We start from the raw sequence: 11981 nt of genomic DNA on the forward strand, positions 1-11981 counted from the left end.
GACAAGGTTGTGATCCTACTGGGAGTCTGACAGGAATCAGTCAGTTTTGATTGTTCCCCCAAGACTTGCAGGGGAAGCACTCCCATATAGAAAGGATGGGGGTTCTTGTTGGAAATGTTGAAAAGAACCCCCAAAAGGTACCAAAAATCCTGTTCTGTAGGTGTTGCTTTTATTTTTTTCACCCCTATTAGGTACCAAACAACAATATTATTAATCTCCTGTCATATTTTTTTGGCTCAATACTCTAAAGGGTACCACAAAAGCTCACACTGTGGACCCTTTGAAGCTATTAGCACCCTAAGAGGCCAGGTAACAAAACCACTTTTTTTTATCCGCTTAAAGGTACATGTATGATGAGCAACCCCATTTTTTATATATTGAGGTACCCACCCTCCTCTCCCCCCCCCCCTCCCTGGGCAAGACCCTCAACGCTTCCCAAGGCAAAGGGGAGCAGGGTTGAGGCTAGGAGAAACAAAACTCACTGTTTCCCATGGGGCCAGTCATAAAGCAAAATTAACATACCCATCCAGCACTAAAATTGGCTTTACACCCGCTTTCAGTGTCACATGCGTAGGAGACATCGTTCGACTATCTTTCAACATGCCATCTTTTGACATGCTACTATTAGCAGAACGCATGACAAATAAATGATACTTAATGACTCCAAATGAATGAAAATGTGGACTTTGCATGTTAATTACCTGATTTACGGGATAATTCAGACAAATGATTTTAGTGTAGTCAATCAGCTCTCAATGGTCACTCCCCATAGAATTGCTGCTGCTACCGCTCAGTAAATAATCAAAAGATGTAAAATTTAAAACAGTTGATTTGTCTCTCACAGAAAGTTTTCTTGATACTCCTAGCCTTAGTTTGTTGTCAAATAAATCCATCTTTCATGACCAAAAGTTGAGTTCAACTGTAAAGAAGTCAGTTGTGCTTACATTTTTGACATAGGCCAGGTTACATAGCATGTTCAAAGATAGTTGCTATGCACATAACACTGAAAAGAAGGGTAACTAAAAATTAAACTTTAATAATTTTGTATAATTACATGTATTTCTCAAAAATTACATAATTAGTACCTGATTGACTCCAATTCGTTTAAGGATTGCATTGGGCTAGGCTAGCCCTTCAATAATGACTTTTAAAATTGAAAAATGCATTAAGAAAATAATATTAGATGCATCTTAAATTTATGTAGTTTTAAGTGTTTGATATTCACAGTAATTTAAAACCTGAATTTTTAAAAAAGCAGACACACACAGCCTTTCAGTCAGTGAATTCTAAACCTTTTTAACATTAAGTAACATGAATTCAATGGACACCTCTACTATTAGTCTTGAGATTCAAGAGCAGGTCCCATGGGGTGACTGCTTGATAAAAGTTTCACTGTTCTTGGCTTATCTTGTGGTGATATGGTGACTAATGAAACTCAGTGTTCTTCTGTACATGATGCTGCTGGAATTACCTGCATATAAATGAAAAATAATTGAAGACAACTACATTATAATAGTAATTACTTTGAGCCCAAACTGCAAAATACCCCACATGTACATGTAACTGTAATGTAACTATGGCTGGTAATGGATTGATATTTAAAGGTCATTACCAGGTAGAGGAGAGGAAGGATTAGGTAATGCTTCAGCATAATTGTGGACAAAACCTTCACCTTTGAAACACAGCTTTGTTCATCCAGCAATAGAGGGAGAAATTCACTACTTCAGCATGCAATTGGTTGTTTTGATACACAAGTTAATAATGTGTCTAAAGCATTACATTCAAGCATGATCTGCAAACAGAGCCATTACATTTGCAACATGCAGCCAACATTCAAATCATCATTTTGAATACTTCTTAGTGTATGTCTTTGTATATATTATTTGTGACAAAATACAGGGAGAAGACTGAACATTAACTTATACTGTTAAATTACATAACACCATGTCAAGTTTTAAGGGTGAAGATGTTGTAGTCATCACACTACTGGAATTAACAAGTTCCCTGCGTGCTATCAGTGGATGTTCAAAGAAAGTAGAGGAGCATACATGCATTGAAATATGACAGCTGCATTTTACATTAGGAGGGGATTGAAATAGAAAATAATTATGTACTGATTAGTAATACCATGTTTTATTATTACAATTGAGCATTTAACAAGGTTTTGATTTACTGAAGTGCAGTTACATTGTACACATATGTACTTAACCATGGTACAAGTTTGTTAGTGTTAAGAGGTATATTGCGTCTAACAACCTAAGGTTATCTGTCAATATCCATGGTCAACAAAAGTATCCTGCAAAAGCTTACATGCAGGACAAGCAGGACTTAACATCTGTTTCAGAGCGATTAGCAGCTAGTACATACAACATACTATTCAAAAGGCATACAAATGGTCGCCTTCCTGGCTGACAGGGATATTTGATTCACAAATAAGCACCTGATTCCCATAGTGATAGATGCTAACCTCGACTCAGGAGACCTGAAATCTGGAGTGGAGACTTTCTCTTTTTCATTAAGTGACCCTATCCCCCACCCTCACTAACAACAACAACAATCCTTTATTTATGCATGATTTAGTTTAAAGCAATAGGTGTGCTTATGGGGTCATGTTTACACTAAAAACAGAAAAATGTACAGTAATAATGTTGTAGTCATACATAAATTGCCCCAGTCCCCACATAACTTTTGTTGCGGTTGATCTTATGAAGGAAAAAATCTCTGGTGAACAAAAATGCTGTCAGAAACCATAATAATCATTATATGGCCTTGAAATACTATAAATAATTGTTAAATAAGTTTTCTTTTCTGGATTTTAGGAAACGTTAGGGCTTGATTTTAGCCTTATAATACAGAAGAGCTAATTAGCCACTTTTATCTGGGAGATATGGTGACACATACAGTAGGAGACAGAGAGTTGGCAAATATATGTATTCATTCCTTGGAACAATTTCACTAAATGGAAAAAGAAGATGTATGAATTCAATAAAGCACAATAAAAGATAAAGAAAACCTTTAGTTGTTTGTACCTATTAGACTGCTCACTGCAAGGATTGTAGGCCTTGTGACAAAACGTTTTTGAGCCAATTAAATAATGCATCAGTCAATTCCAGCAGTGCCCCCCCCCCCCCGGCAACCGCAGGGCATTTGCTCGCATTGTCAGTCCCAGGGGTGGGGCATCTACAATTTTATCGTGGCCCGGGGGCTGGGCATATGCATACCCCAGGGCGACCCCCGGGCATTTGACACACACGTTTTCGAAAGTGCCATGGATGAGTTCATCGGGAAAGACGAGGCATTTGTCAAACAATGACTTGTCCATCAGGGACTAGAGAAACTTGTAGATGTTTTAAAGGTGTGTTTTCTCAATTTTAGATATTTCTTCATTACTTGTAAGCATATAAATATAAGCGACAAGGTGAACTATATTTTGTTTATCACAAAACAATCACTGATGTGAACACGACTATTTTGCATTTCACATTCAAAACTAGCCTAGCATTTTTTAGATTCATGAAAGTGGAGTTAAAATATTTAAGGTTTGCGAATTCAAATGAGGCGATCTTCAAGACAGATCTTGCGAGCTTAAAATGCAATGCATCGTCGTTTAAAATGTGTTGATTCTTTACAGAAAAAGTAGCCTGCGAAAACAGGCACCTATCATCACTCGCGGCTGAGGGCACGTCTGACGTGATCCCAGCTATCCTCTAGCAAACTGTTAACAACAAATATAAAGAAATATAAAATATAATCAGAATCAGCTAAAACATAACTGTTGTCCTTGAAGTCTTACCATTGCATTAAAATACTGAACAGTTGAACGTTTTATTCACTGATTAATAAAAAAAACTACAGAGGTGTTAGAAGGCGATGATCCCGGGGGCCAGGCATTTGCCCTCTTTCTTTGCCCCCACCCTGGGGCATTTAGTCAGCTTATATGTCCCCACCCCGGGGAATTTGCCCATTTATTTAAAAAAAAATGTTAATGCCCGGGGGTTAGCCCGGGGGGGGGGGGGGGGGTGATGGGCACTGCTGGAATTGACTGATGCATCAAATAAACAAATAAATAGATTACAATATTTTAAGAGAGGAAGCTTAAAGCCACATGAGCCTTAGCTGGTTTTCAAATGGGTCCTCTTTCCTGGTTGAATTGGAATTTGGAGTGCTGGTTTTTGTGGAGAGAGGAAAACCAGAGTACCAGGAGGAAAATCCTTGGTGCAAGGCAAGGGCCAACAACAAACTTAGCATGTTCACCATCAAAGCACCCTAGTCAGATTCAGCCATTTTTGATGCCATCAAAAGTTTTGCAATCCATGTAATTTGCATGATGAGGCAAAATCTTAATAATGCTTTACTGTAAGTTGTGTTCCTGACAGTATGTTTAATTATCTTCAGTAGTTTCACAGTGATTTTCAACATGCTGCAAGTAAAATATCATAGCCAATTATACTCTCACTTTCCCCAGCCCCAGTAGCAAGCACCAGCTCTCCCCCTGCTTATTAGATTAATTACTTCTTGTGAGCACTCACTTTAATTTGTTAACTTGAGCATAGCATAATAAGTTAGCATTTCTATGAGACCATATTTAAGTTCAGCTTAATTACACTCTCTATTTTGAGCTCCAAACAAAACTCGAGCAAAATTCTCTTTCTGCTCGATGCGAGACGAGAAAGAACTGAGAGGTGAAGTTCACTTTGATTTCGTGAAAGAGAACTCAAAAGGGAATCTCTGTCTGTCCTGTCTCACAGGGTATCGATTTCGGAAATCGAACTCACAAAAACAAAATGTGTTCGATCGATTTCGTTTGATTTTGGGGCAAAATCGAGATTAATCGTTTCATTTAGTTTGCATTGATTAGCCCAATGGATAATAATTTTCGTTTCATGTGATAGCTTTCTGTAAGAATTCTTGTACGACCGCTGTGAAGACCCCTAGATTTTTCGAAACTGCTTTACCCCCAGTTTATGGAATCTCACTATTAGAACAGCTTTCTTTCCCTGGATATCCGACAAATCGAGATTTCCACTACGGTACAGTAATTAGTCAGAGAACATCCTCGCCGAGTCGGACTGTTTAGTACCTTAGTAAAACCCTGATCTCTTCAAACCAAATAAGATTTGTACTTCTTACCTTGACCGTAGCAGTATATTTGTCTCTCGAACGGCAATTTTGGTGGCTCTTCCCACTGTAAGTCATAATAACTGTTGAGTTTGCAAACTCCGTTGTGATCGTTCGCATCCTTTATACTTTTAAAAGCGTTCTATCATTACAAGAGGATCGTGGGAAGTATCCTTGTTCCCAGGCCCTTACTCCATTACTCTATTCTCGTCCCCAGAGGTCGCGCTCCTGACCAAAAGGAGTGCGGCCCCCGGGGGAGGTACTTTGGGAATTTCTGGGTGGGGATGCGCCGCTTGGACCCTGGAACCCCTAGTCTATACCAGAGCTAGTTCAACTGAATTTTTCTACCCTATACTAAAGTAAAGTCTAAGGACGAGAATGGTGGTGAGTGGGTTCAGCTATCCCTATTCTTACTGGCTGGTGAATTAGTTTTTGGGTGTGAGCAAAAGATATTTAGACTGTATTTTAGTTGAAACAAAGGAAGACTGTCAGAGAAGCTAAAAGTGCTGTTGCAACGATTTTGTTATTAAAAACATACCAAAAATGGTTTTTATGAGATACGCAAATGTTTACTTACTGGGGAGGTGACAGGAAAAAATGTAACGGGTACCATAAAAAGAAAAACATTTCATTGCTACAAGATCGATTCTATGGCCGCTACAAACTTTCCGTCTTGGATTGTTCACTTGGATTGTTCTTGTTTCAAGTCATAAATCAACTTTCAGCAAAGCCGTTGCTTAGCAACACATCACTTAGAAATGCAAAATAATGTTCGTAGTGCGCATGCTACTGTGAACCAATCTATTCGCTCGGATTTTCCTCAAGCCCACCTTGCCATATAATAGCAAATATCCTTACCGAGTGTTTGGCCCCTTCTATGGCTGGCCATATCTCGCATTAAGGTTTGGATTTTATGTTTAAACTCGCTTGGATTTTGCGGTGTCATGCCATGACTTCCATGCAAAAAGTGGTTTGTTTGGTGGCCAAGCAGCCAGGCCCAGTTTAAAGATTGCTGAGCTTCTTGTTTCTTTTTTGGTTTGTTTTGGCTTTGAAGCTTTTGACTCAAAGCGAGTACTGAATAATGATACCGCAAAATATAATTTTAAAGTCCCATGTCTCATCGTGCGATATATCAATAAATAAATAAATAAATAAATATCAAATAAATAAATAAATAAATAAATGAACATATAAATAGATAACTAAATATATACTATTAATGATGCATCATTCACACAATGTGTAGTTCCAGAAACTATCCATAACCTTCCCCATGGGAAGGATTTTTCCAAGAACCCCCAACCCTCGGGAAATTTCAATTAAGCTTGATACATTCCTTTAAATGTTTTGGTCTTAGAGAACCCACTAGGATAAGCCAACATTAGCTGGTTGCTCTCCCTACAAATGTTGAGAAAACACTATCAAAGTTGAATACATCAGTCCAATCAAACTTGAACACATCCTTGGAAACCCAGGGGCAGTTAGCTGGGGTGGGAGGAAATGGTTCAGATAAACATTGAAGTGTTGAAGGTTCACAAGTTCTCACCTTACTTGTAAACCTTTGAAGCTTCAATTTTTGCCTGATTTATTTCCTTCTGCCCCAACTAACTACCTGGGCCTCTGAGGATGAATGGAACCTGGATTTTCTGTTTCTGAATTTCAAGTTTTTGCCATAGCATAGGGAGCTCTGTCACCACTGGGTATAGAGATCTGCTTGTATGAACAATCCAATGAAAGACCAATCTCATCCTCAAAGCCTGCATGTTCTCACTCAGCAGTGGCCAAATACTCAACACTCTGGGCAAAATCAAAAACCAAAGTCAGAAAATCCTGGTCCCAGTTTCACTGTTTCCAGTTTCTGGACATGTGTGCAAAGAGTATTTGCTGTAATTAATGCTGGCTCACCTTCCAAACCAAAATGACTGTGACCTCTGGGAGTGAGATTGATGAAAGGGGTAAGATCTAAAGGATCAATGTTATGAGTTAGCAGCAGCTGGGATTTTGTGTGCCAAGGAGCAACCATCACACTGTTTGTTCCATACTGATTGGATGCATTGTTTAGCATCATCCAATCAGTGTGGAGCAAACAGCACAAAATCCACCAAATCGCTCAAATTCGCCATTTTGAACTGCAGAAACAACAATACACAACAACTGAGATAGGTTGAAGTTTATCTCGGGCTTTAACATAGACATTACTTGATATAAGTTTATGATATTAAGAATCTTCAATATTCCCATACATTTCTTTATATTTCTAACATACAAACAGACACGCCGCTTGTGTGGGCCCCCTGTGTTCAGATCAGCCATTTTAGACAATGTATGAAAATTCACAAAAATTGCCCTAAATGCTATATATTTCAAAAAGAGTTTCTCCAGATGTGACTTGCTGTATGTCTGACATAATTTACAGCATAATATTAACATTTCACTGTTCCTAAAGCCAGATTAGGGAGCAAAATCCCAGAAAGCATAAGTCTCCTAAATGGCTTTAAACTGGCTCCAGGAATAAAGAAACATTAAATTAAGACAAGACAGACAAAAGATAAGTCAAAATTATTAAGATCATTTCAAAACATACCATTTCAATAGAGCAATTTTTGTGTATTTTCCCAAAATCACAATATCACCTGGAATGTATGCAAAACCTGGACAGCCTTTGGTGACATTTAGTCATCTCTTCCTTCTATTGATTTACACAGGTTTTGCTACCTGCCAAGTTTGCAAGGTTTGAGTTTGCTACATGTTCGCTATCCACAGGTCAAGTTTGCTACCTCAGCTAACCGAGTTTGGCTTGGCAGTGGATGAGAGAAAGAGGAATAATCCATGTGTGTGAAGTCTTAGGTCTATACATTTTATTTTTGTTTCACTAAGTTTTAGTTTTATTGATAATAAACAATGCAAACTAAATAGGCAGTGAGCTGGAAGTTGTGGCTAGTGAACACGTAGCGAAGTCAGACGTTCTGGACTCGACAGGTAGTGAAACCAGCGGATACCCTCCTTTCACTTTTTTTAAAAATCTTATACCTTCTTTTTCATTTTTTTAATATACCTTGTTACCTCACGCTTTGCTTTCTGTTCCCATTTTTCTTTTTTGCTCTCTTCTAGTTTCTCCCAATATTTCTTTACTTTCTTATTTAACTTCTTCTGAGACATATCCGGACGATCTTTCTTCATCTCTTTTTCCTTGCTCTCAGACCAGAGCTCAAAAGCTGTTTTCGGTGGCCTTTCATCTGGATAGTGCTCAATAAAATACTGTGTGATGTCGTGATCATATTTCTTCCTATTTTCCCAGTAAATATCCTGATATTTTTGTTTCTTCTGGTCACTGAGCTTTTGCCATTTCTTGGCTAATTTTTTCATCAGTTCTTTACTGCCGAGGTCTGTGTATTTCTGAGCTAAACGAGGCCGCTTCTCCGCACAAAAGATGAGGTAAGAGGTGAGCGGCGTTCTCGGGAAAGCGGGATCTTTGTCGTCTCTTTTCCTTTTCCTGGACTTCACGTCATCCTCCTTGTCAGCCACCTTTATTTTAGCATCATCTAAAATCTCTTTTGCTGTTCTCATTTTACGAATCTTGGAGGTTAAGGCATTCCAACGTTTATGGACATCATGTTCGTCAAAGTCTTCAAACGCAATTTTACTCCACACGATGTCCTTAACGTAAATATCTCTCACTCTTTCAGTACTTTGCAAGTGATTTTCCATATTTTGCAATAGCGTCAGCTCCTGATCTTGCGTCCAAACTTTAGCTTTTGCCTTCGTTTCTTCGACCACGTTTTCACCAATAAGAGCCGCCATTTTAGACGCGGACCTGACGCGGTCGCTGATGTTCGGTTCCAGGCTCAACGGTGCGCGAAGTACTGATTGACTACGGCAGCCCAGAAGGGCCACCTACCATTTTTATTTTTTTAATGTTCGTTTTAATTTTTGTTTTCATGTACATTTTTTGTTTTCTTACTTTTTGTTTCCGTTTTTGATTTTTGTCTTTTAATTTTTGTTTTTTTAATTTTTGTTTCCGTTTTTGTTTTTTGTTTTTCAATTTTTGTTTTCGTTTTTGTTTTGTTAATTTTTGTGTTTGTTTTTGGTTTTAATTTTTGTTTTTGTTTTTGTTTTGTTAATTTTTGTGTTTGTTTTTGGTTTTAATTTTTGTTTCTTAAATTTTTGTTTTTGTTTTGTTTTTGTTTTTCATTGTCATCTTTTTTTTCTGTTCAAAAAAACGAAATAAAAACGCAAACAAAAATTAACAAAAAAAGAAAAACAAAAAACAAAAAAACAAACACGGAAACAAAAATAAAAACAAAAACAAAAACGAAAACAAAATTGCAAAAGGCCAAAACAAAATCAGTGAGTGTAGACCATCATGCTTTGCTCGCAGTATCCATGACATGAGCGTTGTGTGATCTTTTGGCCGTCAAGTGTAGTCACGCATCGGTTACTATAAACTCTACGGCCATGTTTTTGTTTCCGCTTTTGTTTTTTAATTTTTATTTTCGTTTTTGTTTTGTTAATTTTTGTTTTTGTTTTTAATTTTTGTTTGCGTTTTTATTTCTTTTTTTTTTTGACCAGAAAAAAAGATGACAATGAAAAACAAAAACAAAAATTAAAAACAAACACAAACACAAAAATTAACAAAACAAAAACGAAAACAAAAATTAAAAGACAAAAAACAAAAACGGAAACAGAAATTTAAAAAAAAAACAAAAAAACGAAAATGAAAACAAAAATTAAAACAAACATTAAAAAAATAAAAATGGTAGGTGACCTTTCTGGGCTGCCGTAGGTGAACGATCCGAACCATCGAATTGGCAACTCTTCTTTGGAGCTGCAGTTGACCTCTTTGATGAACGTGAAGCCTTATGGGAAACAAGTGATTCTGACTGTCGGGAAGCAGTCCAGATAAGGCTGGAGTATGTTATACAGGCGCTCCAAACCATATTACCATTTCTCTCAGAGACCAGAATGGTAATGTAGGAAATTGTCAGAAACGTTCACCAGTTGCTTAGGCAGTGGATCGGTAGCAACTCTTCGACGTGCTCCCATCTCGCTCTGTATTCACTTGTCGGTCCGAAAGTGGAAAGAAATGGAGACAGAGGTCGACTGAGGCTTGATGTACCAGAAGACGTTCTGCTCAATCTTCGATCACTGGGCCTTTGCTGGACTGAAATAACTAGAATACTTCTAGTATCACATTGGACTTTGCAGTGGCGTGTTGCTGAGGATGGACTGCAGGAAGTTACAGGGTTTTCCCCTTTATCCGATGAGCAGCTGGATAACACAGTGAGGCAGTTCATGAGGACACACGGAAACTTGGTTGGGTATTCGTTGATGTCAGGGCACCTTCGCTCACTCAGCTTACGGGTGCAGCGTGATAGAATAAGAGCAAGCATTGCTCGTGTTGATCCAGAGAACTCCAGAATTTGTTGGGCAGTGGTGGTCTCCAGGCGCACCTATTCAGTACCTGGTCCAAATAGCTTATGGCACATCGATGGCCATCACAGCTTGGTATTGTGGGGGTTTGTCATCTACGGGGGGATAGACGGTTTCTCTCGTCTTATCTTTTTCTTAAAGTGCTCAACAAACAACAGAAGTGAGACAGTCAGAGAAGTTTTCTTATCAGCGACACAGAATTACGAGTGACCATCACGAGTCCGCACTGATTATGGTGGTGAAAATGTGCTTGTGTGGGTCCTGATGGAAGACGTCAGAGGAACCAATAGAGGAATCTACATTGCTGGAACTTCAACACAGAATCAGCGTGTTGAACGGCTCTGGAGAGATGTTTTCCGTGCTGTGACCCACATGTTCTATTATACCTTCCAATCTATGGAAGAAGCTGGCATTCTTGATAGAAATAATGATATTCATTTGTTTGTTCTTCAATTCATTTTTCTGCCAAGAATAAACAGAGCTCTTGAAAGCTTTACATCAGCTTGGAATCTTCATCCAATTAGAACAGAGAGGAACTGGACACCTATGAGAATCTGGAGCAACGGAATGATTGACCACCGGAATTGTGACCTTAATGCAGTTGCAGATGTACAGTAGCAGAGTCAGCAGTCAGCAACGATGACCTGGAATGGTATGGTTATGATTCACAGGCCCCTCACCCTAGTGATGACAGTCTTTCTTCTGTTAATGTTGATGATGTAGCCCTTGATATAACCCAAGATGCCCTCGAGCAGCTTCAACATGTACTAGGTCCATTGCAAGAATCAAATTTCTATGGGATTGACTTGTATCAACAAGCACTTGACTTTGTACGCAATCGAATGGTTGCAAGTGATTAGTAATCCGTTCATAGTAACATAAAGATACTCATTGCTGACAATTTATGTCTGGAACCCCAGGGGGACTTCTCATAAATATGATGAGACTGCTCATTGTACTTTTTTGGGAGTAAAATTTGTGGATTGGTACCGTCTAGGGTGCTAAACCCAAAATGACTGCCACTTGAGTTGTTCCGGTACCTTTTTGGAACTGAAGGTTATTGATCTGTAAAATGATGGCAATTACAGATGTATTTGTTATGCCATTGACTATATTGTTTGAATTATTGGTGCCTGTTAGGGGTGAAAATGAATTTGTGCCATGTTCACAAAATGAAATTTTGGTACCTTTTAGGGGTGACCTGGAATAAGGTTGAACTCACCCTTCAGAACCACCATGTTTTCTCGGTATGATTTAGTTCCTTGCTCACTGTAGTCTCCTTCTCCATCATTGTCATCATCAGGGGTTGCTTTTTCGAGTAAATGGACACTCTTTGGGATTGGGTTGCCTAGAGCCGGGCTATCTCCTTTTTTCTTCTTTAGTGGCCAAAGAGTGTGGCCTGGAGCTCTGTTGAAAGATCATTTAGGTCGCTC

The 11981-nt window shown here is 38.6% G+C and overlaps 1 protein-coding gene and 1 pseudogene across 6 annotated transcripts; one reads left to right on the forward strand and one right to left on the reverse strand.

Moving 5' to 3' along the window:
- Nucleotides 1–1261: 1261 nt before the first annotated feature.
- Nucleotides 1262–8987, reverse strand: LOC145469365 (nucleolar transcription factor 1-like). 6 transcript variants are annotated; one of them, XM_081453059.1, is made up of 5 exons: nt 8174–8987; nt 7024–7080; nt 5131–5185; nt 3658–3715; nt 1262–1471 (listed from the first exon to the last, which is right to left on the reverse strand). In XM_081453059.1, the coding sequence occupies exons 1-4, from the start codon at nt 8917–8919 to the stop codon at nt 3701–3703; spliced, it is 873 nt and encodes a 290-aa protein (XP_081309185.1). In that variant the 5' UTR covers nt 8920–8987; the 3' UTR covers nt 1262–1471; nt 3658–3700. The 6 variants fall into 6 exon arrangements, with proteins under 6 accessions (XP_081309185.1, XP_081309191.1, XP_081309186.1 ...); XM_081453065.1 differs by lacking the exon at nt 3658–3715 and having other exon boundaries at nt 8174–8971; XM_081453060.1 differs by lacking the exons at nt 3658–3715; nt 5131–5185 and having other exon boundaries at nt 8182–8984.
- Nucleotides 8988–9885: 898 nt separating this feature from the next.
- LOC145470420 (uncharacterized) lies at nt 9886–11975 on the forward strand (annotated as a pseudogene).
- The last annotated feature ends 6 nt before the right edge of the window (nt 11976–11981 follow it).

This window comes from Orbicella franksi, chromosome 15, assembly GCF_964199315.1.
Source record: "Orbicella franksi chromosome 15, jaOrbFran1.1, whole genome shotgun sequence".
NCBI classification, from domain to species: domain Eukaryota; kingdom Metazoa; phylum Cnidaria; class Anthozoa; order Scleractinia; family Merulinidae; genus Orbicella; species Orbicella franksi.

Bases quoted from the DNA above. Each gene is read 5' to 3' on its own strand.
- LOC145469365 (XM_081453065.1), bottom strand. From the start codon at position 8,919: ATGGCGGCTCTTATTGGTGAAAACGTGGTCGAAGAAACGAAGGCAAAA. The intron at 7,081-8,173 runs GTATATTAAAAA...TTGATCCTTTAG, and splicing joins GCAAAGCGTGAGGTAACAAG to ATCTTACCCCTTTCATCAAT. The intron at 5,186-7,023 runs GTGAGCCAGCAT...TATGACTTACAG, and splicing joins CAGTCATTTTGGTTTGGAAG to TGGGAAGAGCCACCAAAATT.